The following is a 26,671-nucleotide window of genomic DNA, read 5'->3' on the forward strand; positions in this document are numbered from 1 at the left end:
TGTGGTAGACCTGTGGGGGAAGGGAGAGGCACGGAAGGCCCCATCTGTGCTTCTAATGTTTGATTGATTAAGTTTGATAATGGGTAAAGTGTGTCTTATTGTTTTGTGTGTTTTGAATATGTGAATTCTTTTATGATGAAGTAGAAATGAGCACAGTGATGGTTAGGGATAACCACGCTGGGTGGCACTGGGTATGATAGTGCCAAAGTGTTTGTTGTCCCTGGCTGCAGTAATTACTTTTTTTTTTTTTTTTTTTTAAGATTTACTTATCTGAAAGTCAGACATACAGAGAGAGGAAGAGACAGAGACAGAGACAGAGAGGGAGAGATCTTCCCTTTGCTGGTTTACTTTCCAGGTGGCAACAGCTGGGGCTAGGCCAGGCCAAAGCCAGGAGCCAAGAGTTTGTTCTGGCTCTCCCATGTGGGTGGCATGTGCCCAAGTGCTTGGGCCGTCTCCCACTGTGCTTCCCAAGCTATTAGCAGGGAGCTGGATTGGAAATAGAGCAACTGGGACACAAACCAGGGCCTATATGGGATGCCAGCATTGCAGGCAGCAGCTTTACTGGCTGTGCCACCATGCCAGCCATGAGGTACTCACTCTTGAGTAAGATACCCTTGCCTCTACCCTGATTTAGACTATCATCTCCAAATATTTGTGTATAAACTTACTTACATGTAGACCAGCATACGTTTATATGCATACATGCAGATTCACTGTATCTCAAACCACAGTGCAGAACTTTTTAAAAACTGTAAAATAACTGTTTCCTGTGAATATACTAAACATCACTGAGTTATTCACTTTAAATGTACAATTTTTAAAGGGGATGAAATTCATGGTGTGTGAATTGTCTCAATAAAACTTATTTAAATTTTTAAATTTTTCTAAATAACTCACTTTTTCAAAACAAGTTCTTTCCTGACTTTAGAATTCATATACAATATATAAAACTGGGAAACCTGCTAAAGTTGAAAGAAGGGAAAAGTGTATACTTTATATATTCACATTCCTAAGAAGCACCACCCTGAGGCTGTTGACTTCTGGTGCTGTTTCCATCCATTATTTTTTCATCCTATTATGTGTCATTTTTATGTAGATGACGTGGATTAAGATAATTTCTGGATTTAGAATTGTGCATCTTCATTTAGCTTTATAACATTTTAAATGTTGCCATGAATGCCTTATAAACATTTTAATGGCTTACAGTGCCACTGTACTTGTGTAGGAGTATAAAAGCTCATAATTCCCTGCTGTTCAACATTTTTACTATGAGAAGGAACACAGTAGTGGACATCTTTGAGCATAATCCTCATCATCATGTGTGGATTTATCTCCCTATGACTGTATGCCAAACAATATCCAAGGTTTTGACTGCTTTTAGACCTTTGATACGTATGTCAGAAAAGCAGGGCCTCTGTTGACCTAGAAGGCATCTTTGTTAGGGAACAGCCTGCTGTGGGCACACATGGCCCTGGAAGTCAAGCTTGGCAATGGATTGTGGGCTGTGCAACACCTGCCCACACTCTGTGGGTGCACTCTGGAAGCCCCCATCTCCCCTCAGAGCCCACATGAAGTATCTGTTTCATAGAAACCCAAACTGCATTCAGAATCCATGTTTGTAAGATACTATAATTCATTGAATGAAAAATGGTATGTTACTGTTTTACTTTTTTTTTTTTCTTTTAAAAGATCTTCCTTATTTATTTGAAGGACAGACTTACAGAGAGAGAGGGAGAGACAGAGAGAGAGAAAGATCTTCCATGTGCTGGTTGACTCCCCAAATGGCCCCAACAGCCAGGGCTGGGCCAGGCCAAAGTCAAGAGCTTTATGAGTTTCCCATGTGGATGGCAGGGGTCCAATTACTTGGCCATCTTCTGTTTTTCTCAGGCACATTAGCAGGGAGCTGAGTCAGACACAGAGCAGCCAGGACTCCAGCCAGCACTCATTTGCAGTGTCGGCATCGCAGGCAGCAGCTCAACTCACTGAGCCACAATGCTGGCCTCTTAATTTACTCTTTTTGATTAGGAGGATAAACAGGTATCTGTTTCTTAGACATTTCAGTTTTATAAGTTATCTATTCATACTCATTTTTATGCTCTTTTTTATCATGTTGTGTACATTACTTTGATTACATGTGATCAATTTGCTAGTTTTCTAGTTTGTGCTTATATTACATTCTGAAAAACTTTTATTTGTATTTAGAACAGTCTTTTATAGTTTACTCCCTTGATTTTTCACCTTGAAATGGGCTTTCTCATATAGATACTTTAAAAATAATTTTATGGCCAGCGCCGTAGCTCACTTGGTTAATCCTCTGCCTGCGGCACTGGGATCCCATATGGGCACCGGGTTCTAGTCCCAATTGCTCCTCTTCCAGTCCAGCTCCCTGCTGTGGCTTGGGAGGGCAGTGGAGGGTGGCCCAAGTGCTTGGGCCCCTGTACCCGCATGGGAGACTGGGAGGAAGCACCTGGCTGCTGGCTTCTGATCGGCGCAGCACCAGCCGTAGCGGCCATTTGGGGGTGAACCAACAGAAGGAAGACCTTTTTCTCTGTCTCCCTCTCTCATTGTCTATAACTCTACCTGTCAAATAAATTTAAAAAAATTTCTCCCTATTTATTATCTTATTTAATTTTTAATTTATATTAAACTTGGCAGTATTTTGATGAGTAATGTAAAGTGAACATCTTTTTTAAAAGATAGTTTTCCAGGCACTATTCATTATGTTCTTTTCCCTGTGATTTGTGGTATTTTTTTGTCCTGTATTAAATTCTTTTGTCTACTCTGATAAAAATATTTTGCTGCATTTTTTAAAAAAAGATTTATTTATTTACTTGAAAGGTCACGTTAGAGAGAGCAGCAGAGAGAGAGAGAGCTCTTCCATCTGCTGGTTCACTCCCCAGATGGCTGCAACAGTCAAGACTACGCCAGGCTGAAGCCAGGAGCCAGGAACTTTATCTGGTCTCCCACGTGGGTGCAGGGGCTGAAGCGCTTGGGCCATTCTATGATGCTTTCCCAGGCACATTAAGAGGGAGCAGGATAGGAAGTGGAGCAGGCTGGTCTCAATCCAGTGCCCAAATGGGATGCCGGCACTGCAGGTGGTGGCTTGACCCACTGCAGCACAGTGCTGGCCCCATGATGTTTTTTAAAAGAAAAAAGTCCTATTCTTTATATGTTTAATATTAACTAGATATTATTTTTGCTTAACTATTAACATTTACAGTGACTTATTTTTAATGGACTAATTTTAATGCTAACTTATTTCTTCTTTATACTTAATTCAAAATGGACTGGGTAGTTGGACAAATTGAGATTACTAGTTTTATAGATTCTATCCCATTTACAAGTGACTCAGATTCTAGGCATTGTATATAACAGAGACATGCATTTATGTGTAAGTCGTTGACCTTTTCTATTTCTGTTGATGTTTTTTAGAGTTTGTTATCTCGTATACTTTCAGCGATCAGTTTTGATATAAAAGAAGTTGGTCTTTTTGCTCAAGGTCTTGGGTATGAGCCTGTGGATTACTATCCTGGTTTGCTTAGAAATGTGAGTATTTTAAATTTATTAGTATTGAGATTTTCATTGCTGAATGTGCCATCAGCAAAAAGGATAAATAGAAATATTTCACTCCTCTGTGAGAGGTGTTTAACTTTTCTTTGTTTATCTCTTCTTACCTTGGGTGCACTTATGGCCATGTAAGGAAGAAGTGTGAGATGAGAGATCATGAGAAAGGAGGAGGAAACCCGGCAAGGTTTTAGTAAACCAAGCAGTCGGCCCCTTTCTTGTAATGCATCTCACTTATTCACTCAGAAGTTTTTTGGTAGAAGAGCTTTTGTTCCAGTATAAACACAGTCTTGTACTGTTGGACAAATCTGATGTTTAAAATACCCTGATTAGAATCTTATGTTAAAGCAAAGCAGAAAATTCACTAAATAACCTTGTAAATAGTATTACATATTTTATCTTAGTATTTAAGCTATGTTTTCTTCTCCCTTGAATTTTAGCCAAATTCAAAAATTTTAATTTATTGTCTTTGCCTGTTTTTAAAAAATGTTATGAAATTTCTAGTGATTGTTAACCATCCTGGTCTTTTGAAAACTTTATAAAGGAAAAGGAGTTTTAAAAATAAGGAAACAAGAAGAAATAAGTTTAATTCTTTTTTAATGGGTTTGGTTTTCACTCCTAGGAAATTAATGATCATTAGATATAAAATCCCACTTACTGTTAAATGAGTCTTAGGCTGCTTTCCTTTCCTTCTGACAAAGTGAAACCTAAGGAGAGATCGGGTGGGGGGTGGGGAAGGAATCTCAGCGGAAATATCACTCACACCAAGAAAAATAGAACTGATGTAATCCTGTTTGCAGTGGGAGTTAACCTGCAACTGATTTTATTTTACAGATGGTTTTATCATTAGTGTCGGAACTCAGAGAGAATCATCTTAATGGATTTAACACTCAAAGGCGGTAGGTGTTAAACTAAACATCCCGCTTCTCAAGTTTCAAAATGTATCAGTTCAGTTATGAGAAAAAAAGTGGCCTAATTCATAGGAAATGCATTTTCACAGTTATGATTATATTCTGTGTTGAGAGATTATTTTAGTAGAGTACATGGGAAATTGGTGAGTTTCTTCATTTTCTATTTGTAGCCACTATTCTCTCAACTCTTATGGGACAGTAAGTAAATCATACAGTGTCTTTTGTGTACCCATTAGCTAAAAAGTCCTACATGTATGTGTAAGGAAGACAAAACAAGGGGAGCTTTTAGGCTTCCACTGGCTTCCTCGCTGTGTAAGAGGAGAATGTGAGTGAATGTGCTGCCCTCCCCGCACCCCTGCCAGTGTGTGTGTGTGTGTGTGTGTGTGTGTAGGGGGGATATTTACAAGGCAACAGATATTTGATGTGCACATGTGACCTATTTTAAGAAACATAATATTCCAAGATCTAGACTAAACAAATCAAATAGATTCAGACGAATTAAAAGACAACTAATCACATTACAAAAGTTACCTCACTCTGTGGAAGAATTCAGAGTTGTTTTTATTGGTGACCATTTCATTTTTAACAAATAGTTAACCAAGAGGATCTGGGGACTAAGAGAGACATAGTGATCTTTTGGTAAAGCTGTTGCCAATTACAAACTCTTATCAGAAATGGTCTTTGCCCCCACTCTTTAGGAGTCTATTGCATCTAACCCTTAAAGTCAACAATAAAATTCTTTGAAGAAAATATTCGGGAGAATCTTCATGACATTTGATTTGGTAATGATTTTTTAGATAGGACACTCAAAGAAAAAGCAACTAATTAAAAATAGAAAAGTTAGATATTTTCTAAATAAAGAATTTTGTGACTCAAAGGCTACTGTCAGGAAAGCAAAGAGATAGAGAAATGTTTTACAGATTACATATCTGGTGAGGTCATAATATCCAGAATATATAATGAACTTTAAAGGAAAAATAGAAAATAACAAATGTTACACTCACTGTGGAAAACAGTTTCACAGTGCCTAAAAACGTGAAACATAGAATTACTATATAACTTAGATGTGCATTTAAAAGAATTTAAAGCAGAAATTCAAGCAGATACCTGCATACCAATAGTCGTTTGTCACAGTGACCAATAGGTAGAAACAACCCAAGCATTAATCAACAGATGAATAGGTAAACAAAATATGATGTATAAATATAATGGAATACTATTTGGCTATAAAAAAGAATGAAAGTTTGATATACATAAGAATGTGTGTGAATCTTGAAAATATGCTTAGCGCAATGGTAAGAGGAAAATTTATAGCAAAAGGTGCCTACATCAAGATATTGGAAAGGCACCAAATAAATGAGCTTTCAGTGCATCTCAAGGATCTAGAAAAACTGTAGCAAACCAGACCCAAATCTAGTAGGAGAAGAGAAATAATTAAAATCAGAGAAGAAATCAACAGGATTGAATCCAAAAAAAATTACAAAAAAAATCAGCCGAACAAAGAGCTGTTTTTTGAAAAAAATAAGCAAAATTGACAAACCATTGGCCCAACTAACTAAAAAAAGAAAAGACCCAAATCAATAAAATCAGAGATGAAAAAGGAAACGTAACAACAGATACCACAGAAATAAAAAGAATCATCAAAAATTGCTACAAGGACTTGTATGCCAGCAAACAGGGAAATCTATCAGAAATGTATAGATTCCTGGACACATGCAACCTACCTAAATTGAACCAGGAAGACATAGAAAACCTAAACAGACCCATAACTGAGAAAGAAATTGAAATGGTAATAAAGGCCCTCCCAATAAAGAAAAGCTCAGGACCAGATGGATTCACTGCTGAATTCTACCAGACATTCAAAGAAGAACTAACTCCATTTTTTTCTCAAACTACTCAGAACAATCCAAAAAGAGGTAATCCTCCCAAATTCTTTCTTTTTTCCTTCTTATTCTTTTTTTTTTTTTTTTTTTTTTTTAATACAGGGAGAGTGGACAGTGAGAGAGAGAGACAGGAAGAAAGGTCTTCCTTTTCCGTTGGTCCACCCTCCAATGGCCGCTGCGGCTGGCGTGCTGAAGTCAGCACACTACGCTGATCTGAAGCTAGGAGCCAGGTGCTTCCTCCTGGTCTCCCATGCGGGTGCAGAGCCCAAGGACTTGGGCCATCCTCCACTGCACTCCTGGGCCACAGCAGAGAGCTGGATTGGAAGAGGAGCAACCAGGACAGAATCTGGCACCCCGACCGGGACTAGAACCCAGTGTGCCGGTGCCGCAGGCAGAGGATTAGCCTATTGAGCCACGGCGCTCGCCCCAAATTCTTTCTATGAAACCAGCATCACCTTAATCCCTAAGCCGGAAAAAGATGCAGCATTGAAAGAAAACTACAGACCACTATCCCTGATAAACATAGACGCAGAAATCCTCAATAAAATTCTGGCCAATAGAATGCAACAACACATCAGAAAGATCATCCACGCAGACCAAGTGGGATTTATCCCTGGTATGCAGGGATGGTTCAATGTGCACAAATCAATCAATGTGATACACCACATTAACAAACTGGAGAAGAAAAACCATATGATTATCTCAATAGATGCAGAGAAAGCATTTGATAAAATACAACACCCTTTCATGATGAAAACTCTAAGCAAATTGGGTATAGAAGGAACATTCCTCAATACGATCAAAGCAATTTATGAAAAACCCATGACCAGCATGTTGAATGGGGAAAAGTTGGAAGCATTTCCACTGAGATCTGGTACCAGACAGGGATGCCCACTCTCACCACTGCTATTCAATGTAGTTCTGGAAGTTTTAGCCGGAGCCATTAGGCAAGAAAAAGAAATTAAAGGGATACAAATTGGGAAGGAAGAACTCAAACTATCCCTCTTTGCAGATGATATGATTCTTTATTTAGGGGATCCAAAGAACTCTGCTAAGAGACTATTGGAACTCATAGAAGAGTTTGGCAAAGTAGCAGGATATAAAATCAATGCACAAAAATCAACAGCCTTTGTATACACAGGCAATGCCATGGCTGAGAAAGAACTGCTAAGATCAATCCCATTCACAATAGCCACAAAAACAATCAAATACCTTGGAATAAACTTAACCAAGGACGTTAAAGATCTCTACGATGAGAATTACAAAATCTTAAAGAAATAGAAGAGGATACCGAAAAATGGAAAAATCTTCCATGCTCATGGATTGGAAGAATCAACATCATCAAAATGTCCATTCTCCCAAAAGCAATTTATAGATTCAATGCAATTCCAATCAAAACACCAAAGACATTCTTCTCAGATCTGAAAAAAAGTGATGCTGAAATTCATATGGAGGCACAGGAGACCTCGAATAGCTAAAGCAATCTTGTACCACGAAAACAAAGCTGGAGGCATCACCAGATTTCAGGACATGCTACAGGGCAGTTGTAATCAAAACAGCATGGTACTGGTACAGAAACAGATGGAAAGACCAATGGAACAGAATGGAAACACCAGAAATCAATCCAAACATCTACAGCCAACTTATATTTGATCAAGGATCTAAAACCAATTCCCGGAATAAGGACAGTCTATTCAATAAGTGTTGCTGGGAAAACTGGATTTCCACGTGCAGAATCATGAAGCAAGACCCCTACCTTTCACCTTACACAAAAATCTACTCAACACAGATTAAAGACCTAAATTTATGACCCGACACCATCAAATTATGAGAGAACATTGGAGAAACCCTGCAAGATACAGGCACTGGCAAAGACTTCTTGGAAAAGACTCCAGAAGCACAGGCGGTCAAAGCCAAAATTAACAATTAGGATTACATCAAATTGAGAAGTTTCTGTACAGCAAAAGAAACAGTCAGGAAAGTGAAGAGGCAACCAACAGAATGGGAAAAAATATTAGCAAACTATGCAACAGATAAAGGATTAATAATCAGAATCTACAGAGAGATCAAGAAACTCCACAACAACAAAACAAGCAACCTACTTCAGAGATGGGCCAAGGACCTTAACAGACATTTTTCAAAAGAGGAAATCCAAATGGCCAACAGACATATAAAAAAATGTTCAAGATCACTAGCAATCAGGGAAATGCAGATCAAAACCACAATGAGGTTTCACCTCACCCCAGTTAGAATGGCTCACATACAGAAATCTACCAACAACAGATGCTGGCGAGGATGTGGGAAAAAAGGGACACTAATCCACTGTTGGTGGGAATGTAAACTGGTAAAGCCACTATGGAAGTCAGTCTGGAGATTCCTCAGAAACCTGAATATAACCCTACCATACAATCCAACCATCCCACTCCTTGGAATTTACCCAAAGGAAATTAAGTTGGCAAACAAAAAAGCTGTCTGCACCTCAATGTTTATTGCATCTCAATTCACAATAGCTAAGACCTGGAATCAGCCTAAATGCCCATCAATAGTAGACTGGATAAAGAAGTTATGGGACATGTACTCTATTACTCTATAGAATACTGTTCAGCAGTAAAAAAATAAATAAATAAAATAAACAAAAAAACCAAAAACAAAAAACAAACCAACAACAACAACAAAAAAAAAAAACAATGAAATCTGGTCATTTGCAACAAAATGGAGGAATCTGGAAAACATCATGCTGATTGAAATAAGCCAGTCCCAAAGGGACAAATATCATATGTTCTCCCTGATTGGTGACAACTAACCGAGCATCAAAAAGGAAACCTGTTGAAGTGAAATGGACACTATGAGAAACAGTGACTTGATCAGCCCTTGTCCTGACTGTTGGTGTACAATTTAATACTTTATCCCTTTTAGTATATTTTTTGTTCTACTTAATACTATTAGTTGAACTCTGTAATTAACACACAATTATTCTTAGGTGTTTAAATTTAACTGAAAAGTGATCTATGTTAAATATAAGAGTGGGAATAAGAGAGGGAGGAGATGTACAATTTGGGACATGCTCAATCGGACTTGCCCCAAATGGTGGAGTTAGAAACGTGCCAGGGGATTCCAATTCAACCCCATCAAGGTGGCATGTGCCAATGCCTTCTCACTAGTCAAAGTGATCAATTTCAGTTCACAATTGATCATAATCATAGGTCTAAGAGTCAAAGGGATCACATAAGCAAGACTAGTGTCTGCTAATACTAACTGATAGAATAAAAAAAGGAGAGAACAATCCAACATGGGAAGTGGGATACACAGCAGACTCATAGAATGGCAGATGTCCTAAACAGCACTCTGGCCTCAGAATCAGCCCTTAAGGCATTTGGATCTGGCTGAAGAGCCCATGAGAGTATTACAGGTATGGAAAGCCAAGACACTCTGGAAAAACAAACAAACAAACACACACACACACACACACACACACACAAACCTAAATGAAAGATCTCTGCGAGTGAGATCCCAGTGGAAAGAACGGGCCATCAAAGAAGGAGGAACCTTTCTCTGAAGGGAGGAGAGAACTTCCACTTTGACTGTGACCTTGTCTAAATAAGATTGGAGTCAGTGAACTCAAAAGGCTTCCATAGCCTTGGCAACTCATGACAAGAGCCTAGGGAGATTACTGACGCCATAAACAAGAGTGTCAATTTGTTAAGTCAACAACAGGAATCACTGTGCACTTACTCCTCATGTAGGATCTCTGTCCATAATGCACTGTTCAATGTGAATTAATGCTATAACTAGTACTCAAACAGTGTTTTACACTTTATGTTTCTGTGTGGGTGCAAGCTGTTGAAATCTTTACTAAATATATACTAAATTGATCTTCTGTATATAAAGAGAATTGAAAATGAATCTTGATGTGAATGGAATAGGAGAGGGAGTGGGAGTTGGGAGGATTGCAGGTGGGACGGAAGTTATGGGGGGGGAAGCCATTGTACTCCATAAGCTGTACTTTGGAAAATTATATTTATTAAATAAAAGTGAAAAAAAATTTTAAAAAAAGAAAATATACTTAGCAAAATAAGCCAGACACAGAACAGTTATTTTTTCCACATACATGAGGCACTTGGAATAGGCAAATTCACAGAAACAAAGCTGAATGAGGGTTACCAGGGGTTGGAGGAGAGAATGGTGTTATTTGATGGGTACAAAGTTTAAGTTGAGGCTGATGAGAAACCTTTGGTATAGATAGCAATGGTGAGGAGATAGTAAATGGAAGTTTTTAATGTCACTGAATGGTTACCACTTAGAAATGGTTAAAAGATAGCTATTATTTATTTATGTTTTACCACAAATTAAATAAAAAATTGAACAGGAAAAAATCAAATGTTTGAAGTGTGCCACAGCATATTCCTTAAAATGGCTAAAATTTAAAATGTTCTGCTAGCATATGTTTAAGGATACATGTAACTGTTTGTTTGCTCCAACACTGCTTATGAGAATGTGAAATGGACTAGCCACTTTGGTAAATTGTGTGGAAGTTGTTATAGAGTTCAGTCACTGTACAGCCTACCAGTTCTGCTCTTGATTATTGACTCAGAACTAGTGACAGCATAGGTATTCTCTAGGACTAATATGCAGATGGTCACAACTGCTTTATTTATAATAGTTCAAGACTAGATATAACCCAAAGGACCAGCCACAACAAATGATAAACACATTTCTCTCTCTCTCTTTCTAAGTTAGAATGACATAGAGATCTGTCTGCTGGTTCACTCCCCAAATAGCCACAATAGCCGGGTGTGGGTCATGTCAAAGCCAGGATCCAGGAATTCCATCCTGGTTTCCCACTTGGGTGGAAGTGATCGTCATCTGCTGTCTGCCCAGGCACATTAGAAGGAAGCTGGATCTGAAGTGGAGTAGTTGGAATTCAAACTAGTACTCTTATATGGTTTGCAGGTGTCATAAGGACAATGTTAACTCACACTGTACCACAATGCCAGCCCCATCTTTGTTTTTCAGTTAACAATTTCACCTTAAAATTTATGGAGTACAGCATCAATGTTAGAAAACCAAATCAGATTAGTTAGCATTCCCATCTCTTTAAACATTAAAAAAGTTTTTCCCCCCATTATAGTAATTGTAGGGACAGGCATTTAGCCTAGTGGTTAAGATACCTGTTAATTTTTACTATCCCACATTATACTTGGGTTCAGTGCCTCGCTCCGACTCCTGACTCCAGCTTTCTGAGAATGCAGACCCCAGTAGACAGTGGTGATGGCCCTAGTAATTGGGTCGCTGCCATTGCATTTTGGAGACTCAGATCAAGTTCCCAGTTCCTGGCTTCCTCATAGCCTATCTCTGCTATTGCAGGCAATTGGGGAGTGAACCATTGCATGAGAGTTCTCTCTCTGTTGATCTGCTTCTCAAATAAAATTAAAAATAATTGTACATATTCAGCAGATACAGTATGACACTTGAACACATGCATACTATATGTACAGGTCAAATCAGGATAACCAGCACCTCACTCTTCCTGACACCTTTTGTTGACTGGAACCCTCAGACTCTTCTCTGTTTGCTCAGAAAATCTGTGATAGATCTGCAGTCACCCTCACTGAGCTCTGAACATTAGGAACTTCCTCTTTTTGTTTGTGCAGTGATTTGGGACCCATTACCTAAACTCCCTTTAACTCCCCTCTCCCTAGAGAAACAAATTTTTGAAAATCTATTACTATTATCTAAAATTGAAGATACAGTCATAGACTGTATTAGGCAACTTTCTGTCACTATAACAAAATGCCTTACAGGCTGCTTGTGAAGATAAAGAGGCTTATTTAGCTCACAGTTTTGGAGATTCAAGAGCATGGCACCTACATTGGCTCAGCTCTGGTGAGGGCCTTCTCTAAGCTGTGTCACATCATGGTGAATGCCCTGGCAGAAGCCTGCGTCACAACAAGTGATCACATCTTGAACCAGGAGCACAGAGACTGGTGGAACCAAACTCAAGCTTTTGTAACAATTTTCTCAGGAGAACTCAAGGCATGGCATGAGAACTGAATTCCAGGGCCACTCCCAGTGAGCTCAACACCTGCCACTAGGCCCTTCTCCTGATAACACCATCTTGGGACCATGTCTTTAATCACAGTGATCCTTTAGGGATGCTGAAATCATATCCAAACCATAGTACTGTGAGATAATATTTCTAAATCTCACACCCCATAAAGGGCTTATATCTAGGATGTGAGGTTACTTCAGGGAGATACTGGAAAAAATATAATTAAAAGATAAGGGGTTTTTAAGATACGTTTTTATTTATTTGAAAGGCAGAGTGAAAAAGACCAAGATCTCCCTTCTGTTGATTCACTCCTCAGATTCCTACAATAGCTGGAACTGGGCTAAGCTGGAGCCAGGCCCTGGGAACTCAATCTGGTCTTCCACATGGTTGGCTGGTACCCAGCTTGTTGAGCCATCAATGCTGCCTCAAACAATGTTTAGTAATAGAAGCTAGAATGGGAAGCAGAACTGAGGCTCCAACCTAGACACTTCAATCTGGGATGTGAGCATCCCAAGTTGCATCTTAATCAGCAAACAGTTACCTCACAGTAAGTTTATTTTGATACAAAAAATTTTTGAAATCTGTGCATTTTTTGCAGTAAATATTTCCCTGAACCTTTTGAAGATTCCTCATATGTGAAGAACTCAATAATACAAGACTCATGACTCAGTTTAAAAATGGGCAAAAGATTGAAATACACATTTCACCTAAAGTATATACATACCAATAAACACATGAATAATTGTAAGCAAATGTTTGTAGCATTACTCATAATAGACAAAAAGGGGGGAAGCAATCCCAGATATCCCTCAACTCATGAATAGGTGAACAGTGTGCTATGTCTTTATAATGAAATTATATTCCTCAGTGAAAAGTATGCACCATGGATCAACCTCAAAACTGGGGTAGGCATTTGACAAAGTGGTTAGGGAGCTACTTGGTGGAGCTGCCATATGGCATTGCAGGTTAAGACATCACCTGCATTGCTAGTGTCTCATATGGCCACCAGTTCACATCCTGGCTGTTCCAGTTTGGGTCCAGCTCAGAAGATGGCTTGAGTACTTGGGCCCATGCCACTCAACATCGGAGACCTGGATGGAGTTCTTGGATCCTGGCTTCAGCTTAGCCTAGCCCTAGCCATTGTAGCCATTTGGGGAGTAACCCAACAGATGGGAGCTCGCTCGCCCCCCCCCCCCCCCGGCCTCCATCCCTTCCTGTCTATAACTCTGCCTTTCAAATAAAATAAATAAGTTGTAGAAAAGAAGCCACTTGATATGCCTGTATCCCATATTGGAATGTCTGGGTTTGAGTGTTGGCTCTACTTCTGATTCCAGTGTCTTGCTAAGATGCACCCTGGGAAGCAGGAAGTGATGGCTCAAGTACTTGGGTCCCTGCGACCCACAAGGGAGACCCAGACTAAGTTCTGGGCTCCTGGCTTCAGCCCTGGCTGTCATGGGCATTGAGGGAGTTGAGCCAGTGGATAGGAGCTTTCCATGTTTATTTCCTTCTCTCTGTCTCTGCCTTTTAAAATTAAAATTTTAAATTATGATAAGTAAAGTGAGCCATTGGCAAAAGACCTATGTTTATTGTACGATTCTATGGTGGAATGAGAAGGCCATGCCAAGATGGCCGCTGGCAACAGAGTCTGCCTGGCAACAGGCTGTGATTGGATGATTTCAGAAACCACATGACAGTGGAGTCTGCCTGGGAACAGGCTGTGATTGGTTAGGGCATAGACCGCCCCTTGACCAGATTGGCTGCCTTGGCTATATAAGCTGTTGTAGCAACTGAAATAAACGAGTCTGCAGGCAGCTTGCCTCAGGCCTGCTTTCACCTGACTCCTGGGGTCTGTGTGGTGACTCTGCACCTCTTGCCCCCACCATGCTCCTCCTCTCAGAAATGAATCCACCTCAACATGATTCCATTCATATGAATTGATTAGAATAAAAGAATCTAGACATAAAGTAGATTAGGTGTTGCCTAAGGCTGGGGTAGGAGTAGATTTTCCTGCAAATGGACACAAAGGATCCTTCTATAGTGATGGAAATGTCATAAACCTAGATGATAATGAGTTTTCTGAATTAGTGAATTTATTAAAAGTCATTTAATTGTATTTTTAAAGTATGTAAGTTTTGTGGTACTGTGAAGTATGCATTAAAAGTGTGAAGAAAAATCTCTAAGGTACACAGAGTGCACTCATTTATTTTATGTACCAGTTAAAGACTTGGATTTTGTTGTGAGAGGAATACCAAATAATGAATCTACACTCCCAAAACATGTAATACAGTGTATAATTTTTAAAAACTCATGTAATCCCCATCATAAAAACAATGAAAATAAAAGATGCACAAAGGAGAATGAGAAGGGAATCAAAGCAGAAATTCTGAAACTGAGAATAAACAAAATAATTTTCTTTTTTTTTTTAAAGATGTTAGTAGGTTTTTAAAAAAGATTTATTTACTTATTTGAGAGGCAGAGTTATAGACAGAGATCTTCCATCTGCTGGTTCACTCCCCAGATGGCTGCAACAGCCGGATCAGGGCTGATCTAAAGCCAGGAGCCAGTAGCTTCCTCCAGGTTTCCCACATGGGTGCAAGGGCCCAAACACTTTGGACATCTTCACTGCTTTTCCAGGCCATTAGCAGGGAGTTGGTTCAGAAGTGGAGCAGCTAGGACTCAAACTGGTGCCCTTATGGGATGCCAGCACCACAGACAGACGTTTAACCCTATTGGGCCACAATGCTGGCCCCAACAAAATAATTTTATGAGATAACTGTTAATAAATGAAAGTAACCAGTTAATGATCTGAAAATGTATTTGCAGCAAACTGCTAAGATTATTATGAAAACTATATAAGTAACTTCTGCAATGCAGTAATAAAGAGGCAAACGCTCCAGTATGGAAATGGGTAAGGAATATAACCAAGTCATTACCAAAAAGGATAACTGAATTAATAATAAACATTAAATAAATTCCTCAGGAATGATGTGAACAAGATTGCAGAATAGTAAGCCCCAGACCTTGTTCTCCCACAGAGACATCAACTTGACAGTTCATGGCCTAGAAAGCTTTTATGAGAACTCCAGAAACCAATTAAGTCACAGTACCATGGGCAAGCTCAAAGAAATTTATTGAAATTGGTGAAAAAGCAAGAAACTTTCATATCAACCATGATACCTTCCCCAAAGCTGGCATAGCTTTGCCAGATTGAGAGAAAATCCCAGCTTCTAACTTCTCCCTTGGGAGAAGACAGAAGAGTAGAGCGTGCATCCAACATTTCACCTTCCCAGGGGGTTTCTGTCTGGCCTGATTTGGAGCACTGATGGGGAACTTGTGTACTTTGGAGGCCACAGAGGACAAAATAAAGCTCAGTACTGCAGATGGAAGCTGGCACTGCTCAGCAGGATTGGGGAAAGTGCACAGCCTGCAGCTTTTCCCTTGGGAAGAAAAGAGAAGAGTGGAACATGCATCCAACATTCTGGCTTCTCTGGGAGCTGCCAGAGGGACTGGTTTCTGTCTTCTTTGACTCTATGCTGACAGGGATTTGGCATATTTTGGATGCCTGAAGGCCACCAGCAACAAAATAAAGCTCAGTGGTTTATTGCAGCATCAGAGAATCTGTGAAACACCAGAGGAAACGAGACTAAAATTTCTTGAAGAAACTGGTAAAACTCTCTATTTGGCGAATTACATGCACGAGTCTGGAAAAGGTTTGAGGGACTTATAGAATCTTTAGTTGGACTAATTGGTGAAAGTCTTTTCTTGTATGAACCAGTCCATAAAAACTGAGAGTGGTGATGGTTTTTAAATGCTCAAAACACAGCCAAAATAATAGAACATATGAAGAAACAGGGAAGCATGGCCTAAACAAAGGATCAAAATTAGTCTCCAGAAACCAACCCTAAAGAAATGGTGATTGGAAGTGAGCATTCATCCTAGAGGTTAAGACACTGGTTAAGATCCCCACTTCCAGGCCAGCGCTGTGGCTCACTAGGCTAATCCTCCACCTGCAGCACCGGTACTCTGGGTTCTAGTCCCAGTTGGGGCGCCGGATACTAGTTCCGGTTGCTCCTCTTCCAGGCCAGCTCTCTGCTGTGGCCCGGGAGGGCAGTGGAGGATGGCCCAAGTGCTTGGGTCCCTGCACCCGCATGGGAGACCAGGAGGAAGCACCTGGCTCCTGGTGTACCGCTGGCCGTAATGACCGTTCGGGGAGTGAACCAATGGAAGGAAGACCTTTTTCTCTGTCTCTCTCTCACTAACTCTGCCTGGCAAAAAAAAAAAAAAAAAAAAAAAAAAAAAAAACCACATCCAGGGCAGGCACTCTGCTGTAGCTGATAGCATCGCATATGGGTGCCTGTTCGAGAGTCGGGCTGCTCCACTTCCAATCCAGTTATCTACTAACGAGCCTGAGAAAGCAGCATAAGATAGAAGATGGCCCAAAAAAGGGAGACTTAAATGAAGCTCCTGACTTCTGGCTTCAGTCTGACTCAGTCCAGGCCTTTGCAGTTATTTGGGATATGCACCAGCAGATGAAAGATTCTCTCTCTCTCTCTCTCTCTCTCTCTCTCTCTCTCTCTGTGTGTGTGTGTGTGTGTGTGACTTTCTCTCCATCTCTCTCTTTCTATCCACTTCTCTTTCTCTCTCTCTAACTCTGCCTTTCAAGTAAATAAATAAATCTTAAGAAAAAAAAAGGTTCTCACATCCCATATCAGAGTGTGTGAGTTCAATACTGGTTCTGCTTTTGATTCCTGCTTGTTCTAATGCAGACCCTGAGACGTAGTAGTGATGGTTCAAGTATTTGGGTTCCTGCAACCCATGTGAGAGATCTGTATTAAGTTCTTGGCTCCTGACTTCAACCTCAGCTTGGAGCCATTGTGATCATTTGGAAGAGTGAACCAACACTTGAGAGTTGAGTGTCTGTCTGTCTCTTCTTTTTTTCCCTCTTCCTCCTTCACCTCCTACTCTCAAATAACTATCCTTTTAAGTTAAAAGAAAAAGAAATGGGGGGCCGGCTCTGTAGCATAGTAGGTTAAGCCTCTACCTGCAGTGCCAGCATCCCATATGGCACCAGTACAAGTCCTGGTTGCTCCACTTCTGATCCAGCTCTTTGCTGTGGCCTGAGAAAACAGTAGTAGATGGCCCAAGTCCTTGGGCCCCTGTTCCATGTGGGAGACCTGGAAGAAGCTCCTGGCTCCTGAATTCGAATCAGCCCAGCTTAGCTGTTGCAGCCATTTAGGGAGTGAATTAGCGGATGGAAGACTTTCCCTCTCTCTCTTTCTCTGTCCCCCTCCTCTCTCCTCTTCCCCCCACCTCTCTGTAACTGTCTTTCAAATATAAATAAATCTTTAAAAAAATAGAAGGAAGGAAATAACAATGATTACAGCAGAAATAGAGATTTAAAATGCAGTTTTTTAAAAATCAGCAACAATTTTTTAAAATAAAGATTTAATTAGGCTAAATAAGGAAAAAAGAGTACTTGAAAAACAAGAAGCAAAAAGAAAATCATAGAAATGACAACTGATGCCACTTAAAGAAAATGGCTCATAAGAGACTACTATGAAAAATTATACTCTGATGTATTGGATAAATCGACAGAAGCATATAATACTGAATCATTAAGAAATGAAAACCTGAATGAACTTAAAGCAGTAAGGAGATTGTATCAGTTATTCAAAACCTTTCAACAAAGAAAACCCAGGACTAGATGGCTTCACTGAAGAATTCTGTGTAACATTTAAAGAATTAACTGCAATCCTTCCCAAACAGTTCCAAAAAACTGAAGAGGGGACACTTTCAAACTCATTTTATGAGGCCAGCATTGCCCCACCATCAATCAAACAAAGATACTAAAAGAAAACAGAGGTAGACATTTGGTGCAGCAGTTAAGGTACAACCTGAGACGCCTGCATCTGTTGTCAAAATGCTTGGCTTCAAGTCCCAGCTCTGCTTCTGATCCCAGCATCTTGTTAATGCACACTCTGGGAGGCAGCAAATGATGGCTCAAGTACTTGGCTCTCTGCTACCCATCTACATTGAGTCTTGGCTTTGAGGAGTGAACAGACAGGCAATTAATTCTCCCATTCTCTCTCTCTCCCTTTCAAAAAAGCACAAGTAAATGAATGCAATAAAAAAAAAAGGTTAACATTGAATCTTGGTGTAGAAACGCTTGGCAAAATACTAGCAAAACATATTCACTCCATTGAAATGATTATGCACATGACAAGTGAAATTTATTTGTGGAAAGCAAGGATCATTCATCATAAAGAAATCAGTCAGTGAAATATACCACATCATCAGAGTGATGAACAAAAACCATATGATCATCATTAGTGCAGAACAACCATTTGACCAAAACTCAACACCCATTATGATAAAAAAAAAAAAACACTCAACAAATTAGGGATAAAAGGAAATTATCTCAATACAGGAAAGGCCATATTTGAAAATCCTGTAGCTCAATGAAGAGCTGAAAGTTTTCCTTTCAGGAAAAGGTAAAGGTGTCTGTATTCGTCTGCTTTTTGTTTCTTTAGGTAAAATACCTCAGAGGAATTTCTTTGGGAATCAAAAGGTTTATTTCAGCTCTCAATTTGGAAATTAAAGTTCAGTAGCTAGGAACCCTATAGTCCAGCATCTATGGAGGCTGATTATGGTGTATGTGGAGGCATGATTACATGATGAGCCAGGAAGCTGAGAGAGAGACAGCATGACAGAACTTGAATTCAAATAATAATCCTCTTGGGAGAACCACCTTCTGAGGTCACGACCCCAGAGACCTAAAAACTTCCCATCGGCCCCACCCACCTCCTAGCAGGTTTCCATCACTCATTAACATTAAGATGTCAGAGCTTATTTAAATATCTGCATGAATTTTATGGAGAGATAAGCCCTACTAAACTCAAAACAGTGTCTTCATCTCCTCTCATTTTTATACCATATAGGACTAAAAAATCCTTGCCAGAACCAGTAGGCAGCAAACAGACAATAAGCAAAAGAAATAATTGGCATTCAAATTGGAAAGGAAGAAGTAGTAATATCTATTCACTGATGACATGATCTTATATATAGAAAACTCTAAAAGATTCTACCAAAAGGGAATTAAGCAACTAATTCAAAGTTGCAGGATATAAAATCAGCACACACAAAGCCCAATTGCATTTCTATACAGTAACAATGAACATCCAGAAAGGAAATTTAGAAAAATAATCCCACTTAGCATAGCATCAAAACAATAAAATATTTAGGAATAGAACTAACCAAGGAAGAGAAAAGAATCACTGGAAATTACCAAACATTACGGAATTTAAAAAGATACAAATAGACATCCATGTTCATGAATCCAAGAAGATTTAAAAGGACTTAAAATGTCCATACTATCAAAAGCAATCTATAGGTTCGTCATCATGCCTAATGATGGCAGTTTTTGCAGAAATAAAAAAATCACATTCCTCAATTAGCAAAAACAGTTTTGAGAAGTAAAACTCAGTTGGAGACCTCACACTTCCTTTTTCAAAGCATGTATAAATTTTCAATAGTAAAAATAATGTAGTACTAGCATTACTGGACATACTGTCCAGTGAAACAGAATAGAGAGCCTAGAGATGAATATTCACATAAATGAACAATTTGGTCTTTGGCAAAGATTCCATAGATATGAGATGGGAAAAGGATAATCTCTTCAGAAAATGGTGCATGGCAAGGGGGCAGAATTTGGTGCAGTGGTTAACATGGCTCTGTGGCCTATATTAGAGTGCCTGGTTCGAGCCCTGGCTCTGCTTCTGATTCCAGCTTCCTACAAATGCATGTCTGGGTTAGCAGCAAATGATAACTCAAGCAGTTAGGTTCCTGCCATCCACCTGAGAGATCTGGACTGAGTTCCTGATTCATGGCTTTGGCCTGGCTCAGTTCTGACTGTTGCAGGCATTTGGGAAATGAACCAGTGATCTCTGTAGCATTTACCTTTGGTGGTGCACTATTGTCTTTCTGTAACTTATCAGCAAGATGGTTTTGGAACGATAATTAATGTGTTTTCTAGTCCGTCATGTAAGTTGTTAACAAAAAAGATCATTTAGCTTGAGTTTAAATGTCTTAAAATGTTATTCGCTGGGATAAGAGAGAATAGGGTGTGTTTGTATGTTGGAAAATGCTTTTTCTTGTGGATGTTTTGCCCAGAACCCAGCATTTGCATTGAGTCAGGGCTGTATGGCTGTTTGTGAAATTGAAGGATGCTTTAGAGTTGCATGTACACATGCCTCACCCAGAACCATTGGAGATGAGAAAGCAGGCAGTTGTTAGTCCTGCTCCCTGAAAGACCTGTTAAGTGCAATCTCCCCCTTCTCCATTATCTGGAAAGAAAAGGAAGAGAGTTGGCCTCATTGGATGGGCAGGAGAGACAACTGTGACACCCAGGACATTTTTCAAGCACCAAAGCACATGACTCCAGATTGTATCTCCTAGTTAGGATGAAAAAAGTCCAAGGTAATTTTCCTGAAAAAACTTTATTCTCATGTAAACTCAGGTAGTTCTTGGGTCAGTGAAAAATGTAAGCAGGCCAACTGATACCCTGAGTGACTTTAAGTTCTTTGCAGCCTTCACGTCTCCCCTTCTGGTTTGAAACTTCCCAGAGTGTGGAGATCCAGCTTCAAGCAGAGGCTTATGTAATACTTTCCAAACTGGATTATGCTAAACATTTCAGCTTGACTGGTTGCCAGCAAGCAGCACTTCCAAATGATTTCTGCACAAGAATTCAACTGCAGAAGGCTGGATGGTAACCATTTCCTACTAGAAACATCTGTCCTGTGTGGCTGTACTGTACCTTTCAAACCATCTGCAGCAAACCATGGAACTACACGATGAACTGACAATGCTCAGAAGGTCACTCCATCTGGATGGTTTGTAATACATGAAAGGAGAGAATTTAAACAGTCAGTCATTGAATTGTTGATTTTACTTGGTGGCAAGTGAAACTATTTTAAGCGTTATGACAAGACTATTTATCAGGCCTCTTAAAAATAATGCAAAAGGAGAAACTACATTAATTTTCTGCTTTTTGTTCCTCTGACAATCTATGCATCTGAAATTATGAGACCAATTTCTGCATAGCCAGTGAGGCTTTTTGAATCTTTTGAAATGAATTTTAAACATTCAAGTGTTAAAAAGTAGAGGGGAAAACCCATATAAATGCTCTCTAGGGCAGAAACAAAACAAAACGCCACACATGAAAGTGGCATTATTTATATGCTTAATGTTGGGGGCTTTTGACTGCTTGAACATTTGAAGTCATACTAGTGAAAGGGAAAGAATGACAAAACCCAGTTTCACAGATGGAATATCCTGGATTGAAGCGCATTCCAGAGATTTGTTTGCTCACTCTGCTATACTCTGATTCCAGTTTTTGGATTTGTAAATCTTAAAAATGTACAGATACTTTCAACTGTGTAGGAGAATGTTATATAGTATTATGACACATAAATATAACTAATCACAGCAGCGACTCTGAGGTGACTTCAAAAAGTTCATGGAAATTACAATGGAAAAAAAGTTCATTTGGGTGCAAAAATTTTCAAACCATCTTTTTTTTTTTTAAAGATTTATTTATTTTGAAAGAGTTACACAGAGAGAGGGGAGAGAGAGAGAGAGAGGAAGAGGGAGAGAGAGAGAGAGAGAGAGGTCTTCCATCTGATGGTTCACTCCCCAATTGGCTGCAACAGCTGGAGCTGTGCTGATCCAAAGCCAGGAGCCAGGAGCTTCCTCCGGGTCTCCCATGCGGGTACAGGGGCCCAAGGACTTGGGTCATCTTCTACTGCTGTCTCAGGCCTAAAAGAGATTTGGATCAGAATTGGAGCAGCCAGGTCTCGAACTGGTGCCCATATGGGAAACCGGCACTTCAGGCCAGGGCAGTAAACCTCTGCACCACAGCACTGGCCCCCAAACCATCTTTTTTCATAAAACTTATTTTTCATGAATCCTTCATATGTGTGTATTACAAAATCTTTTTTGTACAAGATTTTAATGGTTTTTTTTTTTTTTTTTTTTTTTTTTTTTTTTTTTTTTTTTGACAGGCAGAGAGAACAGAGAGAGAGACAGAGAGAAAGGTCTTCCTTTGCCGTTGGTTCACCCTCCAATGGCTGCCACGGCCGGCATGCTGCGGCCGGCACACCGCGCTGATCTGATGACAGGAGCCAGATGCTTCTCCTGGTCTCCCATGGGGTGCAGGGCCCAAGCACTTGGGCCATCCTCCACTGCACTCCCTGGCCACAGCAGAGAGCTGGCCTGGAAGAGGGGCAACCGGGACAGAATCCGGTGCCCCGACCGGGACTAGAACCCGGTATGCCGGTGCCGCAAGGCAGAGGATTTGCCTAGTGAGCCGCGGCGCTGGCCTTTAATGTGTTTTAATTCCACTTTTCATGAACTTTTTAAAGTCGCCATGTGTTTGACAGCTGTCTTTCAGCTATCAGAGTTATCACTGTGCCATTCTAGTACCTGATGTCGTGAAATCAGTTTCTGCTCAAGGCAGAAGAGTGCACTTGGTTTAATTTGTAATTCTCTAGACAGCTGTGAACTTCTGAGTTCTGAGTCTCACATAAGCTTTGAGGATGGCAAACAGGACTTCCTGGTTTAGGTCTTTTAAAAAAAGGACTTTAAAAGCTCATAAAAGTTACTCAATGCCGGCACCACGGCTCAATAGGCTAATCCTCCACCTTGCGGCGCCAGCACACTGGGTTCTAGTCCCAGTCGGGGCACCAGATTCTGTCCCGGTTGCCCCTCTTCCAGGCCAGCTCTCTGCTGTGGCCGAGGAGTGCAGTGGAGGTTGGCCCAAGTGCTTGGGCCCTGCACCCCATGGGAGACCAGGAGAAGCACCTGGCTCCTGGCTTCGGATCAGCGCAGTGCGCCGGCCGCGGCGGCCATTGGAGGGTGAACCAACGGCAAAGGAAGACCTTTCTCTCTGTCTCTCTCTCTCTCTTTCCACTCTGCCTGTCCAAAAAAAAAAAAAAAAAGTTACTCAAAAAGCATTTGGGCATCAAATTGCTTTTAAATTCAGTCTACTAATAAGTATAAATTAGTTCAGTTCAAAGATTAGATTTCCCTTAAAGCTATATATGGCTCAGTACATTCAGAAAAGTCCCTAAAAGAAGTTACCTTGCTTAATTCTAAAATTATTAAAGAAAAAGAAAAGACTATGTGGTCACCCTCATTCAGTAGAGCAAATTAGGAATGTGTCAGATGTCCAGAGGGCATTCTACTGGCATAGGCATCTCAGAGTTTAGCAATTCTTAGTAAATTCAGTTAAGAATTTTATGCATTAGGGGAAGACCCAGGTAAGACTCTGGTTAAGATGCCAGCATCTCATATTGGGGGCCTGGGTTCAAGAACTAGCCACAGCTCCTGACTCCTAATGCAGAGCCTGGGAAGCAGCAGTGATGGCCAAAGTGATCGAGTTGTTGCCATCTTCTTGGGAGATCTGGGTTGAATTTCTGACTCCCAGGTTTGGCCCAGCCCAGTGCTAGCCACTGTGAGTATTTAGGGAGTGAAACGGAAGATGACAGTTCTCTCTATTTTTATCTCTCATACAAAAATTAAACCTTTTTACTGGGGCCGACACTGTAACACAGCTGGTTAAGCCATAGCCTGTGATGCCGGCATCTGATATGGGTATGGTTCAAATCCTGGCTTCTCCACTTCTGATCCAACTCCCTAATAATGCACCTGAGAAAGCAGCAGAGGATGGGTTTGTCCTTAGGGCTCTTAACCCACATGGGAGACTCATATGGAGTTCCAGGCTACTGGCTTTGGTCTGGCCCAGCCCTGGCTGTTACAGCCATTTGGGAAGTGAACCAGAGGATGGAAGACCTCTACCTCTCTCTCTGTCTCTCCCCTTCTCTGTAACTCTGCACTTCAAACAAATAAATAAATCTTTTTTAAAAAAACCTTACTAATATATTGTAGATTTGCCTGATTAGGAATACCTTAAACTGTTAACCTGGTTAATTACCATTTTATCCTTACTGCTTTTGCCAGCTGGTATGCCCTGTGGACATCCTTCAGTGGGCTTTGCCATGTGCCAGGGAGTTTGTGCACATTGTTTTGAAAAGCAGCCATCCTTAACGAAGAAAGAATCAGGAGTTAGGGGATAAACCTATCCCCCAAATGACACCATCTGTCAGAAATGCAAATTGTGGGGCAGATGATAAAGTGAAAAGAACAGGGGTGGATGTTGAACACAGTGGTTACTACTCTGCTTGGGTGTCCACATTCCACATTGGAACACCTAGGCTCAAGTCCCATCTCTGCCTCCAGTACAGCTTCCTTCTAATGTGCACCCTGGAAGGCAGCAGGAGATAGCTCAAGAATGTGGGTCCTTGCCACCCATAGGGGAGACCCAGACTGAGTTCCAGGCCCCTCGTTTCAACCTGCCCCATCCCCCGCTGTTGTGGGCATTTAGGGAATGAACCAGATCATGGGAGAATGCTATGTCTCTCTCAATCCCATTGCATTTCAAATGAAGTAAACAATAAATAACAAATTAGAAAGAATAAAAAGTAATCCTACAAAAATGGTTTGAGAAAGCCTAGAACAATCAAATAAGGGAAAGAGTGCAAAAAGATGTTACTGAAGGGGAAAAAATGCTCTAGAAAGGAATAACTATCAGACACTCCAAAGCTGATTAAATGTGATTGATTTTAATGAACTGTTTTGATATTTTGGAAATAAGAACCTAATGCAGGAAATTACTCTTACGTATATTTTCATTTTCACTATTTTACCAGGCAACATTTAGTTTTAAAAGTGGAGCTACACGCATAGCTCATTTTATTGGGCTTTGCAGATACTGCCTTTTTCACACATTAAAGGTTGGTGGCAACCCTGTGTTGAGTATATCTATGGGTGCCATTTTTCCAACAGCATGGTCCTACTTTGTGTCTTTTTGTCACATTTTTGGTAATTCTTTTTTTTTTTTTTTTTTTTTGACAGAGTGGACAGTGAGAGAGAGACAGAGAGAAAGGTCTTCCCTTGCCATTGGTTCACCCTCCAATGGTCGCCACAGCCAGCGCGCTGTGGCCGGCGCACCACGCTGATCCGATGGCAGGAGCCAGGTACTTCTCCTGGTCTCCCATGGGGTGCAGGGCCTAAGCACTTGGGCCATCCTCCACTGCACTCCCTGGCCACAGCAGAGAGCTGGCCTGGAAGAGGGGCAACCGGGACAGAATCCGGCGCCCCGACCAGGACTAGAACCCGGTGTGCTGGTGCCGCAAGGCGGAGGATTAGCCTACTGAGCCGCGGCACCGGCTTTGGTAATTCTTACACATTTTAAAATTTTTCATTATTATTATTATTATATCTGCTTTGGTGATCTGTGATGTTTGATATTAATATTGTGATTGTTTTAGGTAACCATGACTTACATCCATGCGAACTCACTCTGTAAATATTTGTGTTCTGACTGCCCATTGAGCAGCTGTTCATTTTCATATTCTCTCTCTGTCTCTCTCTGTATACTCCTCCTCCAATCTCCCTGTTCAATTTTGAAATTGGACCAAGTATAACCCTACCAAGCTTCTAAGTGTTTAAGAGAAGAGTCACATGGCTTACTTTAGATCACAAGCTAGAAATGACAGATTTGTGAGGCAAGTGTGTTGAAAATTGAGATAGGCAAAAAGCTGTACAAGTTGTGAATGCAGCTGAAAATTTCTACTCTACTGGACACATTAATGGTAAAATAGTCGTATTGCTGATACAGAGACAGCTTTAGTAGTTTGAACAGAAGATCCAACCAGCCACAATATTCCCTTAAAACAAAGCCTAGTACAGTTCAATGAGGGCTTAGAATGGTGAGGAAGCTGCAGAAGAATTTGAAGCTAGCAGAGGTTGGTATATGAAGTTTAAGGAAAGAAACCATTTCCCTAACATAAAAGTGTGAGGCGAGGCAGCACGTGTTGATGGAGAAGCCGCAGCAAATTATCCAGAATATGTAGCTGAGATCATTGATAATGGTGACTATACTAAACTAAAGTTTTCAATGTAAACAAAAGTGACTTACATTTGAGGATGCCATGTGGGACATTTGTAGCTATAGAGAAGTCAATGCCTGACTTCAGAGTTTCGAAGGGCAGGCTGACTCATGTTAGGGGGGCTGGTGCAGCTGGTGACTTAGTTTAAGCCAGTGCTCGCCGTTTTGAAAAGCCTAGGGCCCTTAAGAATTAGAATGAATCTACTCTGCCTGTGTTCTGTAAATGGAAGCACAAAGCCTAGGTGGCAGTGTATTTCTT

The 26,671-nt window shown here is 40.5% G+C and overlaps 1 protein-coding gene and 1 long non-coding RNA gene across 10 annotated transcripts in view; one reads left to right on the forward strand and one right to left on the reverse strand.

The window, feature by feature from the left end:
* The window catches only part of FANCC (FA complementation group C), a 250,334-nt gene that overhangs the window by 172,017 nt on the left and 51,646 nt on the right, over window positions 1-26,671 (forward strand). For all 9 annotated transcript variants that reach the window (XM_008257648.5, XM_089335858.1, XM_089335866.1 and 6 more), the window contains 2 exons: window positions 3,433-3,546; window positions 4,399-4,463. In XM_008257648.5, the coding sequence (XP_008255870.3) occupies window positions 3,433-3,546; window positions 4,399-4,463 (179 nt within the window). The remainder of the gene's footprint in view (window positions 1-3,432; window positions 3,547-4,398; window positions 4,464-26,671) is intronic.
* Window positions 1-26,671, reverse strand: part of LOC127482834 (uncharacterized) — an 82,638-nt gene that overhangs the window by 40,334 nt on the left and 15,633 nt on the right. The window lies entirely within an intron of this gene.

Source organism: Oryctolagus cuniculus, chromosome 1 (assembly GCF_051225735.1).
Source record: "Oryctolagus cuniculus isolate XC-2025 breed Fujian yellow rabbit chromosome 1, ASM5122573v1, whole genome shotgun sequence".
Taxonomy (NCBI): Eukaryota; Metazoa; Chordata; class Mammalia; order Lagomorpha; family Leporidae; genus Oryctolagus; species Oryctolagus cuniculus.